The following is a 26,443-nucleotide window of genomic DNA, read 5'->3' as shown; positions in this document are numbered from 1 at the left end:
GCCCATACAAGGAGCTGTAAGGAAGCCAGGTGGCAGAAACCTGAGAGGTGGCAGGGAGGAGGGTGGACAGTGAAACCATAAAGCATGAGGACCTCGGGGTGCGGTCATGGAGGGCCTTTTGGGTCAGGCTAGGGACAGTGTGTGGAGAAGGCATTGGCACCCCACTCCAGTGCTCTTGCCTGGAAAATCCCATGGACTGAGGAGCCTGTAGGCTGCAGTTCATGGGGTCACGAAGAGTTGGACACGACTGAGCGACTTCACTTTCACTTTTCACTTCCATGCACTGGAGAAGGAAATGGCAACCCACTCCAGTGTTCTTGCCTGGAGAATCCCAGGGGCGGCGGAGCCTGGTGGGCTGCCGTCTATGGGGTCGCACAGAGTCGGACACGACTGAAGCGACTCAGCAGCAGCAGGGACAGTGTTAGCGAGGGGGGATGCAAGCATTGGACTTACATCTCAGGGTTATTGTGAACACTGAATAAATTCTCCATGGCAAGTGTGAACATGGTTACATCATTAATTCTATACATGTTGTGGCCACTCTTAGTCAAGGTTCAGGGCATATTTTTATTGAATTAACCCAATTAATGTGTAAGCTATAGCTTTAACAGTCCATTGTCAGGGAAGCCATTTCTCAGCACAATAAATGGTTTTGTTTGGAAGCATGAACTCTGCCCTCAAAGGCCTTGAGATGTGCACACTCAGTCCTTGCCATGAGCCAGCTCCCATAGCAGTCCCGTCCATTGACCTCCTCTTTTCCCTGCCCCACCACCCCCACCCCCACCCCCATCCTGCAAAAGAAAATAAATAAATAACCTTCTTTACGAGCTTACTCTCACTGTCATCGTGGTTTCCTCCACAGATAAAACTGTAAAGCTGTGGAAAGTCAGCGAGCGTGATAAGAGGCCAGAAGGCTACAATCTGAAAGATGAGGAGGGCCGGCTGCGAGATCCTACCACCATCACCACCTTGCGGGTAGGCACAGCGGTCTTTCAGTTTCCCTGGCAACCAGGGTCCGGGGAGTTTGGCCGCACACTGGCTGCTCCTGAGGGTTACAGCTCTCAGCTGTGAGGGAGGGAGGTCAGACAGAATCCCAGGCTCCCTGAGTCTCTGGTGGCAGATGGAGGAGCAAGAAGGCACCAAACTGTGATGACTGTAAGTCCATGCATTTCCTTTTGTCACCAAGGACTTGCCCTCAGGACCGCTATACATTACTGTGTTCCTAGCCCAGTCTCTTTGCATCATCAAAAGCATCTCGAGCATCTTCAAGGTACGGGGATAGGACGACTCATATGGGAAGCTGGAATCTTGTGATGCAGAACATGAACTTTTAAATCAAACAGGCACAGGCCTTGGTTCAAATTCTGCCACTTACATAGTCACGTTCCTTTTTCATTTTTTGTTTAACTTTCATTGGAGTATAATTGATTTACAATGTTGTGTTAGCTTCAAGTGTTCAGCAAAGTGAATCTGTTATACATATATCCATTCTTTTTTTAGATTCTTTGCTCATATAGTCCATTGTAGAGTATTAAGTAGCATTTCCTGTCACATTCTCTTTTTGAATTTCAGTCATGCAAGTTATTTTTAGTTTCTCTGTCTGTAAAACAGTGAACTTAGTACCTTACTGTGCGTGGACTTCTAAAGGTAAAATGCAGTATGGATGGAAAGTCCTTACTCCATGGCTGGCACTCTAGAAATGATCTCTACTCTTAGAGTCTAAGTAGCTTCCTCCCTGCCATTCAGACGTGCACAGTCTGGAAAGAAAAGAGGATGTGTAGGACTAACATGTCAATGTTTATAACACTACATCAGTTCAGTTCAGTCGCTCAGTCCTGTCCGACTCTGCGACCCCATGAATTGCAGCACGACAGGCCTCCCTGTCCATCACCAACTCCTGGAGCCTGCCCAAACTCATGTCCATTGAGTCGGTGATGCCATCCAGCCATCTCATCCTCTGTCATCCCCTTCTCCTCCTGCCCCCAATCCCTCCCAGCATCAGGGTCTTTTCCAATGAGTCAACTCTTCGCATGAGGTGGCCAAAGTATTGGAGTTTCAGCCTCAGCATCAGTCCTCCCAATGAACACCCGGGACTGATCTCCTTCAGGATGGACTGGTTGGATCTCCTTGCAGTCTAAGGGACTCCCAAGAATCTCCTCTAACACCACAGTTCAAAAGTATCAATTTTTCGGTGCTCAGCTTTCTTCACAGTCCAGCTGTCATCCATACATGACCACTGGAAAAACCATAGCCTTGACTAGACAGACCTTTGTTGACAAAGTAATATCTCTGCTTTTTAATATGCTGTCTAGGTTGGTCATAACTTTCCTTCCAAGGAGTAAGCATCTTTTAATTTCATGACTGCAATCACCATCTTCAGTGATATAGAGTGAGATAAATGCAGTGAGAGTCAGAGCTGCAGTTTGATCAAAGGAGGAAGAAATTATGTTTGGTTCTGGGAGACCAGGATAGGTCTGGCAGGGAAATGGTGTTAGAAACGGATTTCTAAAAGCTGACTTTTAAAGGATGGCCCTCTAGATAAAGAGTAAAATGATTTAGGACTGAGTGATGACTTTAGTTTTGGAGTGCTCAATGTGAATGGTAAAGCAGGCAGGTTTTGAGACCAGCTCTGGCTCTAGGCAACTTCCAGAATTGGGTAAAATATGTTCTTTCAGATGCCAGCAGCTGTACTAAAGACCAAAACCTAGGAAAAGAGATGCAGAAGTTGTTGTTGTTTAGTAGCTAATTTGTGTCCAACTCTTTTTGCAACTCCATGGACTGTAGACCGCCAGGCTCCTCTGTCCATGGAATTTTTCAGGCAAGAATACTGGAGTGGGTTGCCATTCCCTTCTCCAGGGGATCTTCCCGACCCAAGGGTCAAAGCCATGTCTCCTCCATCAGCAGGCAGATTCTTTACCACTGAACCACCTAGAAAGCCCAGACACAGAAGTACTTGTGGGAAAAAGAGGTTGTTTCCCTACGTTTAGAGACAGATGTGGGACCTGAATGATCACTGAGTTCCATGATTATCTAGCTTGTTGGTTTGTTCATTCATTCATTCACTTGCTCATCTGTTATTCAGCAGATGCTTTTTGAGCACAGACTCTTTGCTGGCTATAGAGCTGGGCTGTTGCATGTGTATGCAGTAGTAATTGATACCTGCTCTTCTATTGAGCTTCGTATGGGCCAACAAACATTGGTGGCTGTTTCCTCCTGTCTGCCTGTGCCTTCAGCATGGAGAATGGCCATGGACATCCACCTTATCAGAGTGGGTCAGTGCTGTCACTGCTTAGAGGTTTTGGAGACCCGAAGGCATAGTAGTAAAGAGTATGAACACTGAGTCAGTCTGTCCTGGAATAGAATTCTGGCTCCATTCCTCTCTGGTTGGGGCCTTGGACACATCACTTAAGCGCCTCCTGCCTGCCATATCGTATCTGCACAACAGGGTTGAGGGATGGTCACTACTTCCTGGGATTGTTGTGAGGATTCAGTATTGATGGTTTAGTATTACTCTCATCAGCACCATTTTCATGGCTCTTATTACCCCCTAGCGATAGTAGGTCTTCTACATGTTTGAGAAAATTCCTATTTTCCTTTTCATATAATTTTTATACTATTGTCTTCACTGCTTAAGGTGTTGACTGATGTCTACTAAGTGGCAAGCACAGCGCTGGTGATACAGAAAGAGTAAGACAGTATTTCATCCCTCAGGACTTTGCAGTCCTATGGGAGAAATGGATCAGGGGGCCACTGGGGAGTTTATAACATGAACTGCTGCCCAAATGTTACCTTGCCCTTGTTCGCTTTGTGGATGGAATTTCTCAGGTGCTACCTCCAGGCTCCACTATGAATTCCAGTTATCCGTGCATCCAGTGAGATTTCATACATCTGTTTAACCTCTAGGAGAATGCCATTCCCATGATGAAGAGGAGAGAATGACTGTAAATTTCACTAGCACAGAGATTGTCCCCCGAATGATGCAGTGATATTGTAAAGTGGACCTGTACTTATCAAATATGGAAGGAGAACCTGACAGGTGGCTGGGATTTAGAAAACCCCAGTTCTGGTTCTTGTGTCTTATTAGCTATCTGTGGGCCAGTGAACTACCTTGGGCCAATGAATCACATTTCTTCTCTCCACAATTAGTTTCTAAGCTACTGAACAGAGGACTGCACAATGGCAATGATCCTGCAACCATGGGGGCCAGTTATAAATGCAGATTCCCACGACTCAGTCCCAGTGATCCTCTGCAGCAAGTTGAGGGGTCCAGAGGGATCAGTATTTTTATCATGAGCCCCTGGTGATTGAGACAAAGGGATCTGTTATCCCTGGACTTTTAGCATCTCTAAGGCTCTTCCAGGCTCTAGTTTTTTATGAGTCTCTGTTACTTTTCGATCATCTCAACAGTTAATATACCAAATCACAAAATGCATTCGCTGTCATATTGTAAAATTCTCTCCTACCTTCCTAGGCTTTTAAGTATCCTCATTTCAGTGTAAACATCCACACTCCAGCGTTCTTTCAGTGCAAACACTGAAAAGGCCAGCCTTCTTTCTCTCTGATTCCAGTGGTAGAAGAAGAAATACCAGGCAACCCTGAAAACCATCGTTTCAGAACGGTGACTCCAAACAGAGAATAAGCTGATGTGATATTAATCAGACCATAATTTACTAACATGCTCTGCTCTTGAAATTTGCATTGCCAGCAACTGTGGCTTTTTTTTCCCCTTCCCTGTCCTGTGATTACCTCTCATTCACTTTCATAGTTTCCAGTTCTACGTGGATCTTGAGAGTGAGAATATTTAATAATACCCGACAGCTAATTAATCCTCACTGAGTAATGAACCTGCTATGTTTCAGTTCTGGGAGGCTCAGCTTTTCAAAGTATGAGTGTTGTTATTTTTTTTCCTTTTTTCATGCAAGATAACCTTTCAAATCCACTCACTCATTACCCACAGAGACTATGAGAAGCACTTCTATGAACCCTGTATCTCCTACTAAGTATCATAACATTCAAAGTAATAATCATGATGAGAGTTTAATAATAACACCTTATAAGCTGTAAAATACCATTTTTATCACAAATTGTTTACTTACCTAATTCCCTGATTCATCTTGAGACCAGTCAGCGAGGAAGGCAGGACTGGTATTTGGCAGGTAGAGATGCTGGGAGCTAGTATTTATTGTGCATTGACTGTATGCCGTGTTGCACACTGCATCTGCATTGGCTACTTCATGAGGTACAGTTCACTGTTAAATTCTGTTGAACCTGTGAGCTTCACAGAGTTTCAGTAAGATGTCCAAGACCAGGCAAGACTAAGCATCAGACCCTGATCTACAGGGCCCTAAACCCTTCAACCTGATGCTGCCTCAGAGAGGGAAGATGATTTACCCAGTGTCTGTCACCTGGGTACTTCCAAGCTGGGACTAAAGATCAGGAGCTATGACTCTTCCACTTGGACACGGACATTGAACATTGGGCCTTTAAATGGTTTTCTTAATAATCAGTGCTGTTATTATGTATATGTGTCTCTCTATGCCTTTCTCCTCTCTCATCCACACATGCATATACATTTCCAGACCTCTGACCTCACCCTGAGGTCTTACATAGTTCTACTTAGCAAGAGTCTCCATGCCCTTCTTTTCAACTTCCCAAAGCCCACAGCTAGGAGGCCCTTTCTTGGCAATAGAAACTCACAGTTGAAGTAATTTAATTAGCCCAGGAGGAGAGCTGTGTGGTGAGAAATCACACTTAGCGCATGTGTCTATGCAGAATGAACCTGGAGTTATTATTTCCCTCATTAGGCTCGGCTGCTGAGGAAACTCAGGCTAGGTGGAAATGTGCTTTTGAGCTAATTATGGTACGAATATTGAGTCTGGAAGGTGTGGGCTCCCAACCTGTGAGTTGCCATAACCAGCCCCCCTGCAAAATGAAGGGGATGTAATGAACTCAGGCTTTCTAATGGATATTCCTTATAGCTAATAATAATAATAATAATAGCCACGTTTATTGAGTGCTTACTACGGGCCAGATGCTGGATTGTATATCCTTGTATCATCTTGTCCTAACAGTGACTCTCTCGGTAGGTTCTTTTACCCTTTCTGGATCATCCAAAGCCTCACTCCCTCATTTCTCTGCTCAAGTGCCACCTTCTCAGAGAAACTGTCCTCAAATTCTGTAGGGAAAACAGCACACTCACATCTTCCCATTCACTCTCGGTATCCTTACCCTGCCCCTTTTTTCTTTGTTTCTTCTTATAATCCTCTCTTATTGTGAATATTATAATATTACGTTAACTTCTGGAGGCTGGGTAGAGTTTGGATAAGCACAGTAGCACTGAAGTTCTTGTAGCCTATGAGAAGGTTTCAGTGTTGAGCCCTAGGAGGCAGGCAGAAGATCCATGGGTGTGGGAATACTACTTCAAGAAGTAAGGGGTAAAACAACAAGGTCCTACTATATAGCACAGGGAGCTGTACTCAGTACCCTCTGAGAAACCATAATGGAAAAGAATACCAAAAAAATGTATCCGTAAGTATAACTGAATCACCTGCGACTCAGCAGAAGCCAACACACTGTAAATTAGCTGTGCATCAGTAAAAATAGACAAGTGCCTTAATAGAATAAGTTTTTTCAAAAAGGAGTCCGCAGTGCATAATCTTTTTGAATTATAGTTTTGTATGGATATATGGCGAGGACTGGGATTACAGAATCATATAGCATCTCTATTTTTAGTTTTGTAAGGAACCTCCATTCTCTCTTCCATAGGTGGCTGTACCAATTTACATTCCCACCAAAACCACTGCCGCTTTAGTCTTAGCTTTTTTCCTGGCCAGATGTATCACTCGTCCAGTGTTGGCCTCCCCTCCCACTTCCCTAAAAGGGAGGCTCCATGAAAGCAGGAACCATGCGTCTTCTCTCCTGTAGCTCAGGCACATGCTGGGTACTCAGTAAATGTTTGCTCAAGATCTCAAGGATAGAAAGTGGTGGCGCTGGGATTTGAACCTAGTCCATCTGACCCCAAATCTGATGCTTTTCATTATGATTCCCTACAGCTGCATCCTAAGAAAATACTAATTCATGGTTTCAGAGCAGGGGGATTTCATTATTTAGGACTCTTAAAATTCTTTGGCAAAGCTTTCTTAATGTATGAGCTCCATTTTGGGGGAAGTGGAGGGCAAGGCTCATGGCTGCAAAGGCTTTTCTGCCAAAAGCTGAGCACACAATAGATGCGCTATTTTTTAGAGTAAAGGTTAAATTATATCATGTTTTCACACACGTGCCTTCTGCTCATGACTAGTTCTGTCAGTTCAGGATTCACACATTCTTTAATTTTTTGTTGAATATAGCTGATTTACAATGTTGTGTTAATTACTGCTGAACAACCAGGTGATTCAGTTACATATACATTCTTTTTTCTATATTCTTTCCCATTATGGTTTATCATAGGATATTGATATAGTTCTCTGTGCTATACAGTAGAACCTTGCTCTTTATCCATTCCACATATAAAAGCGTACATCTGCTAACCCACCTCCCACTGCACCTGTTCCCCAAACCTCCACCCTTGGCAACCACCAATCTCTTCTCTACGTCATTTCTTTTTCATAGGTAGGTTCATATGTGTCATATTTTAGATTCTATATGTAAATGATATCATGTGATATTTGTCTTTCTCTTTCTGATTTACTTCACATAGTCTCTAGATACATCCATATTGCTGCAAATGGCATTATTTTGTTCTTTTTTGTGACTAATATTCCACTCCATCCATACCTCATATAAGTGGAGTCAAACAATATTTGTCTGCACTTACTGTATATTGAAATGCATTTTTAAGGTTAACTTAATATTTGTCCTGCAGATTGTACCTTCTTTTTTCCCCCTGTGCTTAACAGTAGGTTCTCATTAGTTATCTCTTTTATACATAATAATATATGCATGTTGATCCCAATCTTCTAATTTATCTCTCTCCTTCCCACCAAATGTCCATATGTTTGTTCTCTGTGTCTGTGTCTCTATTTCTTTTGCAAATAGGTTTATCTGTACTATTTTTTCTAGATTCCAATATATGTGTTAATACACAATATTTATTTTTCTCTTTCTGACTTGCTTCACTCTATATAGCATTCTCTAGATCCCTCCATGGCTCTGCAAATGACACAAATTATTCCTTTTTATGGCTGAGTAATATTCCATTGTATGTATATGTGTGTGTGTGTGTGTGTGTGTGTACCATTGTGTGTATATGTTATATTCCATTGTGGATATGCTGCTGCTGCTGCTAAGTCGCTTCAATCGTGTCCGACTCTGTGCAGCCCTATAGACAGCAGCCCACCAGGCTCCTCTGTCCCTGTGATTCTCCAGGCAAGAACACTGGAGTGGGTTGCCATTTCCTTCTCCAATGCATGCATGCATGCTAAGTTGCTTCAGTCGTGTCCGACTCTGTGCGACCCTATGACCAGCGGCCCACCAGGCTCCTCTGTCCACAGGATTCTCTAGGCAAGAATACTGGAATGGGTTGCCATTTCCCTCTCTGCATTGGGTATATACATATACATATATATCTTCTTTATTCATTCCTCTGTTGATGGATATTTAGGTTGCTTCCATGCCCTGGCTATTATAAATAGTGCTTCAATGAACACTGGGGTGCATGTGTCTTCTGAATTACGGTTTTCTCCAGGTATATGCCTAGGCATGGGCTTGCTGGGTCATATGGTAGTTCTATTTTTAGTTTTCTACTGGACCTCCATACTGTTTTTCATAGATTTGTATAAATTTATATTCCCACCAACAGTGTAAGAGGGTTCTCTTTTTCCACCCCCTCTTCAGCATTTATTATTTGTAGATTTTTTGATGATGGCCATTCTGACCTATGTGGGATAGTACCTCATTATAGCTGTGATTTTCATTTCTCTAATAATTAGAGACGTTGAGCATCTTTTTATGTGCCTATTGGCCATCTGTATTTCTTCTTCAGAGAAATGTCTTATTTCGGTCTTCTGCCCATTTTTGGATTGGGTTGTTTGGTTTTTTGTTGTTGAGCTGTATGACCTGTTTGTATATTTTGGAAATTAAGCCATGGTCAGTTCCATCATTTGCAGATATTTTGTCCCTTTCTGTAAGTTTGTCTTTTTCTTTTGTTTATGGTTTCCTTTGCTATGCAAAAGCTTGTATATATAAGCTTAATTTGGTCCCTTTTATTTATTTTTGTTTTTGTTGCCTTGACAGACTGACCTCAGAAAACATTGGTATGATTTATGCCAAAGATGCCAAAGAATGTCTTGCCTGTGATCTCTTCTAGGAGTTTTACGGCATCATGTCTTTGAGCCATTTTGAGTTTATTTTTGCGTGTGGCAAGGGGGTGTATTCTAACTTTATTGATTTATATGCGGCTGTCCAGCTTTCCCTATACCACTTGCTAAAGAAAGGACACACACATTTGTGTGACTTTCCTGGGCTAACATTTTCCACCTGAAATGACCTTGATGTTTGCACATCCCATTCGTAGCAATTTAGACACCCTCCTAGCCATAGTTTAAGGCACGATGGCAAATAGACATGGGCATTCACCAGCTCTGAATTCTGAATCTTCAGGATTATTGCTAATAGTTCATGGGATTCGACAGGTTGGCTAAACACACTTTTTTCCCAAAAGTGATCATTTTGGTGAAGCAACTAGTTAAACTGCCTGGTCTGCTTTTTAGGGAAATGATTAAACAAACCACTGGTTTAAGTTTACTGATAAAAGCAGCTGCATTGATTCAGCCCTTTTTAGTGATAGACTCTGCAATGAGCAGTTTTATGTACATTTTACAGTTTGTTCGTCATCACAGTTCTGTGGCTTATTCATCATGCCCATTTTATAGATGTGTAAACAGGAAATCAGGGAGATAAGCATCGGCCTCATAGATGATAAGTGGCAAAGCCCAGAATAGAGCCCAGATCTGTCTGATCCCATAGCTCCTGCCCAATCACCATCATACAGAACTATTTATTGCATGGTCCTTGATCTAGACGACAGTGAGAATAATAACATCGACATGTAGAACTTTTCAATTTGTTATCCTATTTATTGAGTGCCTACTATGCACCAGGCACTGTATGAAGTACATACTACAAAGTGGGTCTTACAAAGATGAGTGAAACACACTCTCTGTCATCCATGGGGCAAGGAGGGGAGCATTACAAATGGCTACAACCTGAAATCAATTCAAGCAGTGGATTTCAAAGCACAGTGCCCCTCAGTCACTTGTATACACATTTTAGAACAGGGTCACTGGCCTCATCACTAGGAATTCTGGTTACAAAGGTCTGAGTCGTACCCAATGTCGTTACTAACCAGCTCCCTCCTAGAAACCGCCCCCAGGGGATTCTGTTACAGGTGATCCCTGGGTCAGACTTTGAGAAACACCAAATCAGGTAAGCACCCAGACAAAGCACAGACGATCACTGTGGTCGTTCAGAGGAAGAACAGAAAGAGAAAGGGGTAAGAGTAGGAAAGAGTTTGCAGGATGCATCTTTCATGCTGGCCAGTGGGCAGGGGGTGGGGGGAAACGGTAATCATTCAATGTTCCAAGGATCTTGGGAGTCAAGCAGGACATGCACTGTTAGTCCCCTGTTTCTGATAACCTGGATGTGATTATCTCCACAAGAAAAGAGGAAGAACTGAGGCTGTGGGAGGCAGAACTGAGGATCAGATGCATTCTGTCTAGACACAACCTCTGTGCCCTCTTGCTGCCCCTGTGATAACTGTGGTGACACTCACTCTGGGAGAATGGGTAACCCCAGGCCCATGGTGGGGCAAATTATTGGTTGAGGCAGGATCACCATCAGTGCCTTAGGTTTTCATTTTGGGCTTACACTTTGACAACAGAGGCCTCTTAGGACACAGATACAGTCTTCCCCTACCCATTTTTAATTTTTCTAGACTTCACTTTGTGGTTTGTTGCTGCTCTGGGGGCTTGGGAGCCAATCCTTTTACAGTTTCAGCTTTCCTTTCCTTATATTTGTTGCAAGTAACAATGAAGTGTTTAGCTACTGCAGTGCACAATCAATCAAGGCTGTTCCATATTCACAGGCTCACAATGGCACCCGGACGGCCCCTGGATTAGATTAACTTTGTGAATGTGTCACTCTGGGGTGGGTAATTTCTCAACCTCCGCTCATCCCCCCTCCTGTCTCCGCGGGGGGATATTGCGATCCCCCATTGATTGACTGCCCTGCAAGTGGATGCTGGCATGTGATGTGTGTAACTCAGCGGGATGCACATACTCTGTGTTTATGAAAATAAATAATCATTTCTGTTATCGTTATTGATTGCCATCATTATCTGATTCTGTCGGTCTGTATCATGGGGTTTCAGTTATGGGATCAGAAAGCACTCCACAGGAATCTCAAACACTACCCTCCCCACCAAGCCTTGGTATTTTGACACGTTCTGCCTTTTGGGGGTGATGGTTGTAGATGTCCCTGTCCTGTTCTTTGCCTAATATTCAGTGAGACAAAGGAACTACTTCCATTGAAATAACAATAAGAGCAGCAGGCACTTGTTAGCATTTCCTCTCTTCCAGAGATGCTCCTTTGGCTACTTTAATCTTCAAGGTAAACCTGTAATGTAAGTACTAAAATGGGCTTCCCAGGTGGCTCGCATCTGCCTGCAGTGCAGGAGACACAGGTTCAATCCCTGGGTCAGGAAGGTTCCCTGGAGAAGGAAATGGCAACCTACTCCGGTATTCTTGCCAGGAAAATCCCATGGACAGAGGAGCCTGGAGGATTACAGTCCATGGGGTCACAAGAGTTGGACACAACTGATCATGCATACATGCAGGTAGGTACTAAAATAAACCTCATTTCAGAGATGTGGGACCCAAAGCCAGATTGGTTAAATATCCTGCCTGAGGTCAGACACTAGTAAGTGATAGTACTTGGACTTGAATTCGTGTCTCTATGATTCTAAAATCCATTCTATTATTATGCCTCTTGTACAAAATAGAATGCCTGATATATTCATCTGAATAGTTGATATAAACCAAAGTATGAGTAAACAGAGGCTAGGGGGAAAAAAAAAGAACAATGGTGAAGTAGATGGTAGAAGTTGCTGGAATCTTGGGCACAGGTGACATTTCTGTTTTGCTGGGGGTGGAATTTGGAGCAGAAAGGATACATGGGTTTAGACCATGGTTCATACATTCTGGCAGATCATCAGAGTCTAAGAATGTCTTAAATCATTCCCAGCTGGCCAATTCAGAATCTCCAAGCTCAGGGCCAAGAGATTTTACCCATAGTTCTCAGCTATATTCCAGGCAGTTCTGAATATCTGCTAGGCTTGAACCACCGGCATAATGACTACTGAGGAGAACTCCAAAGTTCTCTGATTTGATTTTGTAAATTCTTTCTTTGCCTGCTTCCCTCTTCCTACCTCAAGGTTCTATACAGAATAATTTGAGGGCTTGATTGTTATCCAGTGTGATTGGTTGCCTTTACAAGCAGTGAGTAATTTAATGTGAGTTTCTTCTACAAGCCAGGTTCATTTCAGCCTCCTGCTAGGCATAGGCAAGCCCCATCTCATTGCAGCCCGATAGCAATCCTATGGGCTGAATACTGTTTTCATCCCCATTTTACAGACATGGACATTTGATTCAGGAAGCTGAAGCTACTTGCCCATGCGCTACAACTACTAAGGGGCAGAGTCACATTTTTCAGCCAGGTTCAGTGTGACTCCAGAGTCTGTGATCTTTAACACCGCGTTACAGAACCTCCAAGAGGTTCTCCAAGGGCTCAAGCTCTGACCACATCTCAGCCGACATCTGTTAAATAGAACTCCGATTGCATTCTCCTCACCGAGGTCATGCTCTAGAGTAACGTGCTGATGGTACTGGCAGGATGCCTTACCGTCGCCGGATGCTCAGTGTATGTCATTACCGTTCTCCTTTCCTTTCCCATCGTGTCTTTCATTTGGACAACAGGAGTTTCCAGAAAGTCTGATGAATATTTTGAAAAAATTCAAAGCAGCATTATGTTTTGATACAAGCAAATTCAGCCATCCATTCTGCTTTATTTTGAATGTGTGTTTGCACTGAGCCTCCAAAACTGCCTTAGATTCAGAGTGTTTTCACTGGCAATAAAATATTTTCTTTCATCTCAAAGTGACCTTTGTTATGATGCATATACCATGTAGTAATTAGATCCAAGATAAATGTAAATATAAGCAGAATCCTATACCTGGCTTAAGATCAAGTTCTCTTTGTCCCTTGCTCCAAACCCCTTTGGAAGGCTTCTGTGGCTTCTCGAATGTGATAGGAATTATTAATAGTAAGTGACAGTCCCCACAGATACACTCCATGACGGTGGGAAGCTGAAAAGGCCACAAGTATCAGAAGAAGAAAGGGATCACATTAGAGAAGGAAATCTCAGTGTTTCTGTGGTCCAGCAGGGAAGGTCTGGATTGTGCAGACACGGCCAGGACAGGGCAGGCTGCCGGTCTTTTCCAGGCTTTGCAAAAAAGCCAAGATCTTATCATTATGTCAAACCTGATTCACACTGACCCAGATGGGTTTTTCTCAAAAAGAAGTCATTAGAATAATTTTCTTCATCTTTCCCTTTAAAGAGCTCTCTGTATACTTTTCAAGTCAATGGAAAATCCAAGACATAGTTGGATGATTTGAGGATGACAAGTATCTACATTTTCTGCATCTTTCAGATGGAATTATCTGAATTATGAGTGTCATGGGAAAGACCTTGTCTCCAGACCAGGTCCTGGCTCTCCAATGTGAGCTCACTGTTGGCCGGAGTGACAGGTGTGAGGTCCAGCCCCTGAAACAACACGTGTGTGTGTGTGTGTGTGTGTGTGTGTGAGTGTAGGTGTGCATGCAGCACAAAGTATGAAGGACCTCTTTGTTCAGGAAACCTTAGAATGTTAACATAGCCTAGAGCTGATGTGTAGTATTTTCCAGTTAGACTTATTTAAGTAGAGATCAAAATATGAGCCTGGGTTCCTTTTGCTCCCAAGTTATGCAAAGAACTCATTTGCAATCACAAGAATTTTAGGGCCTCTGGTCATTACATGTAAGAGTGTTCTAGAAAATAATTAACACAAATGGATTTGGAATCAAATTCAGTAGAAAATGCAAACACTTTGATCTTAGGACATTGCAAACCAGACTTCAGCTGACTCACTGATTTTAAATGTCTGTCCTTACCAGAGAAAAGGCTTTTAAGTATTTTTCTAGAGATGAAAGTATAGAGGAAGATACTTTCTTTTCTTTGGTGCATAAAAGTAAGAAACTAGTTGGAGAAAATATTTTATAAGTGTGGCTTTATTTTAAAGGAGATTATTATCAGTGGGAAGAAGATTTAATTCTCTGGTTTCCTTAGAATGATTGAGCCTGAAGGGAAGGAATTGCAACCAGAAAGATGTTAGACTTGTGTGTATTTGAGTGGAGGAGAGTAGATCACACTCTTGTAATTTGTTGTTTTCATAAGATGATCGGTTGAGTTCATGTTCTTTACCAGAAATAATGTTAAAAGCAGTGGGAAAAGCAAACATACAAGCATATATGCTCACAAATATTTGTTGCTGATGAATATCTGGGAAATCCTAGCTTAAATACATTTAAACAAATTTATTTACTTTGCAGTTTCTCAAGACCTTTAATATGTGAATATATCAAAGTCTAAGAAAGAGATCATGCGTGTGTTATTTACCACCAAACCTATTTGAGCATGAAAAACCCTTTTCTCAATTCATGGGATTACTGTTCTCTTTAACAGTCTACTCAAAATGTGGTCCTTGGCCCAGTGCCGGTCCACAACAGGATAAAGAGCTTGTACCCGCATATGAATCATTCGTGTCACTAATCCACTGTGTAGTTCAGCTGGCACTTTTATTTCCCATAGCAAGACTTTCTCAATGGATGCAACAGGGCACTGACTCCGGCTTGAGCTCCTTATCTTGTCATAGACTATTAGCAACCAGTTCTGGGATCTGTTATTTTGAGTAGTACAGGGATAGACCTCACTTTGGGAGACGCTGGCTAAAAGAACTGGGTCAGGGAACAGTGATCAGCTTGGCAGCGTTTCCACACTCATTTTCCTACCATCCAGTCTCAGAATCCCATGATGGAGAAAGAGCCTTAACAGAGTCTCCCTCTTGACATACAAGTTCATTAACATTATTTTTTTTCCAAACTTAGAAACTTTTTATTTTGGTATTGGGGTATAGTCAAGAGCATCAGAGGGTGAGATGGCTGGATGGCATCACCGATACAATGAACATGAACTTGGGCAAACTCCCGGAGATGCTGAGGGACAGAGAGGCCTGGCATGCTGCAGTCCATGGGGTCACAAACAGTGGGACACGACTGGGCTGCTGAACAACAACATAGCCGATTACCTATATTGCGGTGGTGGTTTCAGGTGAACTGCAAAGTGACTCAGCCGTATGTTTACATGTATCCATTCTTCCTGGAAACCCTACTCCCATCCAGGCTGGTGCGTGACATTGAGTGTATATGACCTTTCCAGACTGCCTAACTATCCCTTCCCCCCGGCACACGTAAGTTCATTTCCTAAGTCTGTGAGTCTCTTCCTGTTCTGTAACAAGTTCATCAGCTGAGCCCTTTCTAGTGCCTAACACAGTTCCAGGCACTCTGCATATTTCCTCATTTAATCTTCCCCTTAATCCTATCAGCTGAAAACTATTAATGGCCATTTCACAGCTGAGGAAACTGTACTCTATATAGAGGAAGTGACTTGTGCAAGGTTGTTCGCTAGCAAGTGGCAGAACCAGAGTTCGTCCCTGACTGTCTGACTGCAGACCCACCACTCTGAACCACCGTGTTATCTGGCCTCCCAGTAGCAATGGTTCTTAATGGTCTCAGTCAATGTGGGCTTTATCCTGTCATCAGGACTTCTTGAAAGAGAAATGACTCTTCAGCCAGTCTGAAAACCATCACTGTACACAGATGTCTCCTTCTGTATAATCTATCATCTGTCTAATATGCATTTGTTTAAAAAAGGCTCCATATACATAGTCATGTGTTGTCCCTGCCCTCCCACGGGTCTTATAATCCAGTGAGGAATTAGCTGGCTCTAAGCTTCTGTTTGAAAATAGTAACAGCATCAATCCTGTGTCCTCATGCCTGACGTTACAGTCTGTCCTGTGATGTATTTAAACACGGCCTGAACCCCTTCTCACCATTTTCTCTTCTGCCCTGTGATCCCACTTCCTCTGATTATTTTCAGGAGTTGAGAATTGTGCAACTTCGACTAAAATAAGAACACTGTTTAATGCCAAAACATCCAGACACGACGTGAAAACTTCGTCCAGTTATCCTGCTCTTTCCATTCCAAGCATGCAGATGTTTAGAAACATCTGAAAGCTCATTTTAAAAAAAAAAAAAAATTCTTTGTTTCCCAAATGCAAAGAGCATCTGAGAAAAGCATCCTGAGGGGGGCTAACATAAATATCTATCAGTGCAGACAAGAGAGCAGGAGTTGTCAGCTTAGATGCTGAGGCAAAAGTGACAGAATGAAGCCACACTCAGTTACCATGATTCATTTCAATGTGAAGTCATCTCTGCACGTGGACTCGCAGATGGCTGATGAAATGGGCCTTCCCCTACCTGATCGTGAAATCAGTTAAGAACATGGGCGCCACCTCAGTCTCTTGCTTATTCATTTTTTCACTAATTCCACAGGTATTTATTGAGTGTCATAGACCCTGGCATTACAGCAATGAACATGAATGGCAAGCCCCTACCCATGACCTCATGCCCCCTCAGTCTCTTTTGGTGGAAAGGGCATGAACTGGATGCCCTTAATATAAAACTGACCGTGGGTGGGGGGCCACAGAGAAGAGGTGGCAGGTGCATGGGAGAGCAGAGGGTGGCAGAATTGATCCATTCCTGAGCACAGAGAATAATTTCCTGAGCAACTAACAGCAGAGCCAAAGCAGGAGGTAGGTAAGGAGGGATGTGGGAGGAGCCTTCCAGGCAGAGGCTGGAATGCCATGGGCAAAGGCTTTGAGGTGGGAAGTTGCACCAAAGAACAGGGGATGGGGTGAAGGCCAGCGTGGCTGGAAGGCTGAACATAGGAGATATGTGGTCCCTGCAAGATACAGGTGACCAGGCAGCCGGATTGTGGCCAGACCATCATAGACTTTGCTAGACAATATGCTCTTTCTCCCCAAAGCAATGTAAACCCTTTATTCTCGGCTCCAGGCATTTTTTGAAATACCTCTTTTGTGCTCAAATGCCTAAATATTCCATACCCAAGTCAGGATGTACACCAAAGTACAAAAGTGGCCAGTACAGCCTAGAAGGTTCCTGGCGGATACGACGAGTTTCAATTCCAGAAGCCAGTGTCGTCCTGTTGCCCCCTAGCCCTTGACTGTCACTGTTTTGATCTGTGTCGGGGCATGACCTCCGTGGAGCTCCCCCAGTGTCAGAGCGTCCTCTCTCCAAGGTGAACCCTCCCCTGAATGACTGAATTGTTTGGCGGGTCATAGAACCTGACAGCTCCCTATTATACAAAGGAAGAGATAAGCTTCCGATTAGTCCTGGGGCTGGAGGAAGCCAAGATCGAGTGCACCTGTCAGAACTACTTACAACATATAAATCATTACCTCAATTTTCCATGCAAGAGTTGGGCCAGAGAGAGAGAAGGCAGGGACTGAGGTGGGGCAGCAGTGCAGAACCACATCAAAGAGCTCTCGCTTGGCTCCAAAGCAGGACTCGCTCTGCTGTCCATGCAGAGAGAACGGGGCCCCAGGCCCAGAGGGACCACAGAGATAAATGCCCACTGGCTCCAAGAAGGGACAGGTTGTTTCCCTGGCATTTCTGAATGGCTTCTATCACTAATCTAGCAATGCAGCCACCAAAGCTCCCACAGGCTCCAAAGGGGAGTGTGTTCGGCACTGCACTTGCTCTCTGCATGATCCTAGATTTTCCTATTGTGTGATCGCCTTAGTCATTGTTGCTATTGCCATTTTTCTTCCTCTCGTTCACTACACAGAAATGAGAGCCAAGCGCCAACAGTGGCTAGCCTGATTTCCCATCATCCAGGATATTGGGGTGTTTCTAGGGACAAAAAACCCATAAAACTGAGAAAAGATTGAATGAAGGATAGGAATTCAGAAGATGTTCAATAACAATTTTCATGTTGAAACTGATGGGTCAGTGCCCAAATCTTCACTGCATTTCATGTCCTTAAAATACCAAGTAGCTAGCAAAGCATGAGAGCCTGCAAGATTCCAGTTGGAGAAGCCCCAGCAGGGAGTAAGTTCAGACTAACTTAGCCATAGACCTCAAGAAACACTCTTGTGTTTCATCTGGGCTACTCTAGTCAGAGTGAACAGAACTCTGAGGGAACCGCTTCATTCATTCTTGGACAGAGATAAGTCCGATTCCCAGAGCTTTGGAAAGGAACTTCGGTCAGTGGCACTTGCATGCAAAGGGGACCAGATGTTTGTCCAACCTAGATATTCCTGCTGCCAATGATGGAGGAGCCTGCCTTCTTTTTCACCCTTCCTATATTTTAAAGAGAAGCATATCTTCAGAATTACAACATAGCCTGAAATGGGTTGGCAACCAGTTAAAATTCCCTAGGACCTGGGAGAAAAGTGCAGTATATTTTATGTTAACAAACCCAAAATATGAGTCAAGACATGGGGGCTGAAGAAACAAGTCACATGGGTACTTTAAAACAAAATCATCACCTGTTTGCTCAGAAGGTGTGAGAAAAATGTCCTCATTGCTGTGAGAAATGTAAGACTGACTTATTTCTGTTTATCCTCTGGTAGGGGAGGAAAACCCACAGTGGGAACCATTCTGGGAGAGTCTTGTGTAGGGATTAACAGACTTCAGAAGAATAGCTCTGGATTCAATCCCACCTCTGTGTTTTTGTGACTTTGGGTTTTGTAGTTAAGCTGTCAAAATATCAATTTTATCATCAATCAAGTACCTACATCATAAGACATGTTATCAGAGAAAAAAAAATACTATCACAGTATCCAGCTTTTCATACTGACCATTCCATAATAGGTAACTAGCTCCAGGGTGGGGATCAGGAATTCTCAGAACAGAGAGACAACTGGTAGACCCCCAGCTGCTGCTTCTGGATAGAAGTTCTGTGAGATAGGTGAGAGGGAAGAGACTTCTAACTTGATCCTATAGCCAGAGTCGAATTGACTAAGACATAGCAACCCTAATGTTTAAGACTCTTGAGTGAATGACACATCTCTAGCCTAAAGGAAATCTCCATTAAAGATTCTTAATGAAACTCTGTAAGCAAAGATTAGGAGATAATGGAAATAAATCATCAATTTGAATCTCTCTGGATAAATTGAAGTTAAGTGTGTTCCCACCCTGCCATACCTATTTTCTAAGGACCAGTGGGCTTTCAGATTGTCAGTGGGCTGAGTGTTACATGCCTCAGCAGTAACTCTTTGTAGGGAAGAAGTTGCAGCCATGTCTTGGGTGTATGGCCTCGGGGATAGTGGCATCATGAGCTGACAGAAAAGTTGTTAAGGGTTGACCCAGGACTCTGGTTGTGAATCTTCCTTTAGATTCTCTGCCTCCGCCTCCAACCATCAGTCAATCAAAAATGAAGAATTTTCTGCCTAAGGTCAAACGATCCATTATCAGATGTTAGACCTTCTGTCTTTATTTTCTGTTAAGCCATAAAGAGAAGCATTCCAAGTAGATCACTTTTCCTTAAATAAAAACAACCCAAAAAAGTTCTCTCGATAGTCTCCTTTGTCTTGATCACTTAAAAAATAAAAAAGAAAAATTCCATTTTCCTCTTCCAGCACAAGCTCATTACCAACCTGTTTAACATTTGCACATTCAAATACAACATTGAACACTAAAATTGACTTTCCAGAAATTTCTCCCTTAATTGGTCTGTTCTTTTATAGAAAGCATTCTGCCAGCATCTGTGGTGAGATAAATTCTGGAAAAAACAATGTGCCAGGCCAAATTATCAGGTAGAATTAGATTGCTCTCTATTTCTGTTTGATAACAGCACTGTGCCTTTGCATAATTTTTTCTGATTATCAAAAGGGAAAAAGCCGTAACTCAGGCAGATGAGCTTTACTGGCGTCAGTCCCTTCTGGGGAAGAAAAAAAAAATGTATGCGGGGAAGCATTAGCAAGTGTCGTGTATGTTGAGAGATTGAAATTCCAAATAGTCTGTAAACTTAGCTTGCCTAAATCTGCAACCTTAAAAAATGAAAATGTCTCCCTATATGTGGTGTCATTGCTCAAGAGCTGGGTTTGTCTCACTTTCTATAATTCAAGACAAAAGAAATTGCATGCCTAGAAATATATCTGGAGTAAAATGTCATTTTAAATGAAAGAGTTCTCATAGAGGAAAATAAATAGTTGGGGAAAATCTTGAGTCAGACTCCTACAAGGACGTGGAAATTAACAAGAAGTTAAATGAACTCTACAAACTAAACAGCTGCATACACTGCTTACCCAGGAGCGGAGCTTTGTCCTCCACCTTGATTTGTTTACATGCTGAACCATAAATGGATTCTATTTTCCCTAGCTGCCCTTTCTCCTCTCAGTTTCTACCAGTGGTTTCCCCTGTCAGGAGAGATGATGTAGCTTTCATCTGTAATGTTTGGATGGAATCTGCTTACTTTCTGTGTCTCTCAAAGCATCCCCTACTGCAGCAGTGTCCTGGCTGAGAAGCTGTTCCCTTGAGTTCGATTTTAGAATCTCCTCTTTCTGGGAGAGTCTATGGAAATCCATTGAGCCCGCTCCCTGAGCAAATTCAGGTCTTCTCTGATTCTATCATTACTAGATTTAGAAATATTCAGTCCCAAGTTTCCTGTACTCCAAACAGCTTCAGATATCTATCAGTATCAAGGCCACTGGTATCATTTGATCCTTGTTCAGCATCAAACCCCGTGCTTCAAAACAAACAAACAAACAAAAATCAATGCTTTGCCTTTTGAGGACTTGAAGACAAGAATCATACTCCATAATCTTCTTCCCCTGGGAAATTTACATCTCTCGCCTCTTTGGACGTCTCCCATTGTGAAAACTGCAGCAAATAATTTTCCTCCTTTATGTCTTTCTTTCTGGCACATTCTTACTTGTCAATCAATAAATTACCCCCTGCCAAGCTGCAGCAGCCTGGCTTCCTTCGTTACCACTTACATTCTTCTTTTGTGTTTAGAAAAGAGCTCATTATTTTTCTCTTGACCTCCAGTGAAATCTTGTCTTTATTCTCTCCCTTTGTTTTGCTTATCATTTAACTTAATTCTCAGTCCAACAGTGCCCATCTGCACCTGCCTCAGTCCTCTTCATTTTCCCCTTTAATAACCAGAAGTTAATGAGACTACCATTAGAGTCACGTGCTCCTTTTCTGATCACCCCAGGATAAGAAAATGGGATTTAAATAGCAGTAGCAGGTCATGCTATAAAGGAAAGGCCACAGTAAGGATCTCAGCTCGTCAGAGAGGTAGTTTTCTGCTCTCTGGGATGGATGGGGCTTCTGGTCAGAGCTGTGCCTCCATTTTCTCTTCTGAGAAATGAAGTTAACCATCACGTAACCATCCCTGCCTCATATGGTGGCTGTGAGGGTTAGAGAAGATGAATCATGCCATGTGCTTGATGCGGTAGCATATAGCAAGCACTCTGGAAGCATTACATACTATTATGATTATAGGAAGCCAGTGTAAAAGACACAGTCCCACACTTTTTTAGGTTTGGAAGCTGCAGCCATACATTGGTAAGAGAGATGGAGTCAGTGACCAATCAAAGGTCCCAGCTCTCTACAGTGGGTCCCCCTTATTTGCAGAACCCCTGGTGGATGGCTGAAACTGCAGATAGTACAGAGCCCTAAATATACCTTATGTTTTCCTATACTATTTTTTTTACTGTGCATACATACCTACAATAAAGTTTAACTTATAAATTAGGCACAGTAAGAGGGTATCTGAACTGGCAGCGTTACTACTCTTGTGCGTTGGGACTATTACTAAGAAAAGTAAGGCTTACTTGAATACAAGCACTGCAATCGGTTGACAGTCAATTAGATAACCAAGAGGACTGCTAAGTGACTCACGAGCAGGGTGTGGACAAGGGGATGATCCATGTCTGCTAGATTTCATCATGCTACTCAGAACAATGGGCAATTTAAAACTTATAAATTGTTTATTTCTGGAATTTTCCATTTAATATTTTTGGATTGCAGTTGACTGTAAGTCATGGAAACCACAGAAAGCAAAACCATGGATAAGGGGGACATGACTCTATTTGTTTATGCACATAACTGTGTGAAAAGGCGTGTGAAATAGCATTGGATGACCCAAGAACAGAGACTATCTTATTTGTTATCCTATTCCCAAGACCCAGAACTGTGTTTTATACAATGTAGTGAAAGTATTATTCATGTCCAACTCTTTGTGACCCCATGGACCACAGGCTTCTCTGTCCATGGAATCCTCCAGGCAAGAATACTGGAGTGGATAGCCATTCCCTTCTTCAGGGGATCTTCCCAACCTAGGAATCGAACCTGGGTCTCCAGCATTGCAGGTGGATTCTTTACTGTCTGAGCCATCAGGGAAGCCCTGATATTTGTTATCCTATTCCCAAGACTCAGAATTGTGCTTTACACAAAGCAGGTTACCTATAAATACTTGAAATCAGCATATATTAATCACCTAACATGTCCCAGGTACTGTGATGTTCACCTTCAGAGATTACTGTGTTCCCTAAAGTCTGGGCTATTTGTTCTTGGTACAAGACCCAGCTTAAGTAATATTAAATCATATAACTGAAGTTTTTCTCTTTTCATTTCTTTTTAAAATTCTTCTCATTACATGAAACCCAGAGTCTTATTTTGAGTTAATGTTGTTTTAACCTGTCTAGTAACACTTTTTTTTAAGATTTTTTTTGACGTGAAACATTTTTATAGTCTTTATTAAATTCATTACAATATGGCTTCTGTTCCATGTTTTGGTTTTTTGGCCATGAGACATGTGGGATCTTAGCTCCCCGAGCAGGGGTCAAACCCGTACCCCTTACATTGGAAGACAAAACGTCTCAACTATTGAACTGCCAGGGAAGTTCCTAGTAACACTTATAAATCTAAATTTTTTTAAACCGTAATTGGCCTTGAGTTCTTTCCAGGTGACCATATCTGGCTAGAATTTAAGAACATTTTTCTCTTATATTTATTTTTATAACATTCTTTTGGGATTTTTTGGCCCTTCTTGGAAAACTAGCTTCTTGTGTATTGCTGTGATGTGAAGTTCCCTATCAAAATTAATAGAGTTTACTAAAAAACAGATTCATTTAAAGAAAATATTAAGTTATTTACTTTTATTATTTATAGTCTGGGTAAATAGGTAACGTAAACAAAAATTTTTTGAAGAGGATGCTAAAGAAGAACTGAGGTTTGACAAGCCCTGGTCTGATTTCCCTGCAAGTATTTGGGAACTTTTTAAAAATCAAGATATTCAAACCCAACTGAGTTCAAATCTCAAAGTATAGATCTGGACAATCTGTATTTTCTTTGTCTCTTTAATAGCTCTCAGGTGGTTCTGATGAAAAAGCAGTTTAGGAATCTCTGAATGAGAAAGTATCCAATTTTCTTTATATAAAAAAGTTTTTAATTCAGTCAACAAACGTTTGTTGAGTGTCTGCTGTGTATCATGACCTGTGTTTTAGATGCTGTCAGTAAAATGGGACACAGTGTGGAGGAAGTAGGCCTTGCCACTATGAAGCTTACATTCTAGTGGAAACTCATAAAAAGTGTTCCCTGAGTTTTTGCCTGCTTAAGAATGTTACTTCTATGCTAAATCACAACCTGAAAGGATATAAAATCGTTATAACTTTGCAGACACTCTTTGGTTCTGTTTGTGACGTGGAGTTTACTGCGGATAGAAGTCTGAAACCAGCCTTATTTTTACCTCTTATAAATATGACTCATTTTTAAAGCTCTGCATAACCCATACATCATCTTTATACATGAAGTGAGATAACTTCATCAGAATATGCCTTGATATTAGCTTTCTATCATTTCCTGTTGGTATACTGTCCCCTTTCAATCTTTTCTGTCTTGGATTTAAGTTTTTGTCTCAGGCATTTTTTTAAACATATTTTAAGTATTTTTTCCTATTTGCTACTTTTGATCTCTTCATGACCAGCAATAGTACGTACACTGGATTCCCTTTCTTTTCTCTATGTATCATCTGCATTTACAGCTGATTTTTACCTCAGCAGTTTTTCCCTTTGTTTTGTGTCATTTCCTCGTGCTTCTAAACCATGTTGATAACTATGTTTATCAGATTTTTCTGTTTCACTGTCCTTCAAAGCAGCTGACATCTCTGCAGTTGTTTTATTCCCTCTGTCATTTCCTTCCTAAGTTTGGCTAGATTGTTTCTTACCTGTGTTCAGCATACCATGTAATAAGGCGTTTCAGTTTTTTCTCCTGCCTTCACTCACTCTCTTCCCCCTCACATTTTGCAGTCTGAAAACCACCTTGCACTTACTATGATACTTTTCAATTGTAGATTAGATCATTCATTACCCTGTTAAGAGCCTAAGATATTTTCCCGTATCACCTAGCATGCACACCGAAGTCCTTCTCGTTACTCACCAGTCCCTGTAGTTGATCCCTGCCTACAAATTATTTGAGTTTCTTGCATTATTTGACCCTTTGTTTTGTCTTCTCAATTTGTGAGATGCTTTTGGAAAAAGATGATTCCCTAGGCATAGGCTACATCTATAGTGCCTTGCATCTAGTAAGTGCTCAACAAATACTGCTTCGAAATAGTTACATTCATTCTTTCAAGTGTCAAAATATCTTACTAGAAAGTTAAACCCTGACAAAGGAAAATAGAAGATCCCCAGGATAATCCAAGGAAGAGTCTGAAAAGTATCAAGATTTTTAGATTCCCTGATGGGGTAGAAAAAGTATGGGCTATGAATTCGGATTGTGTTTCAATCCTGCCTCTGCCGATCCTAACTGAGTGACCTCGTGACTTGCTATGTCATTTAACTTCACTGAGCCTCAGTTCTTTAACTGTCTGTAAAATATTGAGCAGATGATGAGAAATTTTTTGTGAAGTTTACCGGAGATCATGGGATACAGGAAATAGTAGAGATTTGAAAAAGGATCAGTCAGTAAATATCTTTTTAAAATCCTTTAAATTACCCATATTGGTATAGTATACATAGTTTTTTTTATAAACTCTGTAAAAACTAATATGTATGCATATATATGCATAATATAAAGAATAATGCACAATCTAAAGTGAAAAGTGAAAGTGTTAGTCACTCAGTCATGTCCAACTCTTAGTGACCCCGTGGACTCCTCCGTCCATGGAATTTCCCAGGCAGGAGCACTGGAGTGGGTTGACATTCCCTTCTCCAGGGGAATCTTCCTGACCCAGGGATCAAACCCAGGTCTCCCACACTGCAGGCAGATTCTTTACCATCTGAGCCACCAGGAAAGTACAGTCTAAAGCTATAACCAAAATGTGGAAGGCCATTTATGAAAAATAGACTTCTTTAAACCTTAGTAGCTCATTCAACACATCAAGGCGCTGGAAGATGAGATCTACAAAGACAATCTGAGCAGACCTACTGCCCACATCTCATACTTACTTGGGTGCCGTTGAAGGGAGTACAGTTGCAATAGTCAACATTATTTTAATGTGTTTCTGTCTGTCTTTTTTCTGACTTATGCTGAGCATATATGTTTGCATCTACCTATTAATTCATATGTGGTGCCATTCAGGATACAATTATTCCTAGATGAAGGGCAAAATAAGTTCTTAACAGAATGTGAGATAGGTGGAAGTCAGGGAGAGTAATTTGATGTTCAACCACAGTGACTTTTCAATGAAATGCATATTTGTCCTCTTTTCCCTCTGTATGATTAGTTTCCCCTTCCTTTTCACTGCGAGCCTCAAAGCTTTATGGCTTTTAAAGAGGTCCTCTGCTTTGCCTATCTGAGAAAATAATTCATATTTCTCCCTTCAGGAAGGGGAAAAAAATTAATGGAGCTTATAATCCTATGAGTCAGCCTCACATGCTATAAGCTCCACCCCGTCACCCTTCCTCCTCCACCCCATCCTTATATCGGCTCACATTTTACAAAACCAGGGGGCAAAGAAGAGGTCAAGAATGAGTGTGGGAATGGAGGACACCCTTGAAAACTTGAGGGGAGCAGAAAGGATGTCGAGTTCTAAAAGGACAAAGCAGGGTGCTAGCGCACGTGGAGAGAAAATTCAAGCCTTCATGTGCAGGATGTGGAGAGACAAAGTGAATGTGTGAAAAAGATCCCAGGGTCTTAGTGAATAATAACATAAAACCATCAGTTAAAACTAGACGGGGCATACCTCATCCAAAATAGTACATTGTTTCAGAAGAAGTAATTACCAAATCTTATTCAGTTCAGGATATACTCTTATTCTAATA

At 42.0% G+C, this 26,443-nt stretch overlaps 1 protein-coding gene across 3 annotated transcripts in view; it reads left to right on the top strand.

Moving 5' to 3' along the window:
• PPP2R2B (protein phosphatase 2 regulatory subunit Bbeta) overlaps positions 1-26,443 on the top strand; it is a 477,255-nt gene that overhangs the window by 356,731 nt on the left and 94,081 nt on the right. For all 3 annotated transcript variants that reach the window (XM_065935657.1, XM_065935674.1, XM_065935665.1), the window contains one exon: positions 863-975. In XM_065935657.1, coding sequence (XP_065791729.1) covers positions 863-975 — 113 coding nt within the window. The remainder of the gene's footprint in view (positions 1-862; positions 976-26,443) is intronic.

This window comes from Muntiacus reevesi, chromosome 1 (assembly GCF_963930625.1).
Source record: "Muntiacus reevesi chromosome 1, mMunRee1.1, whole genome shotgun sequence".
Taxonomy (NCBI): Eukaryota; Metazoa; Chordata; class Mammalia; order Artiodactyla; family Cervidae; genus Muntiacus; species Muntiacus reevesi.
The sequence above is the reverse complement of the archived record's forward strand: the minus strand, read 5'-3'. Positions and strand labels throughout refer to the sequence as shown.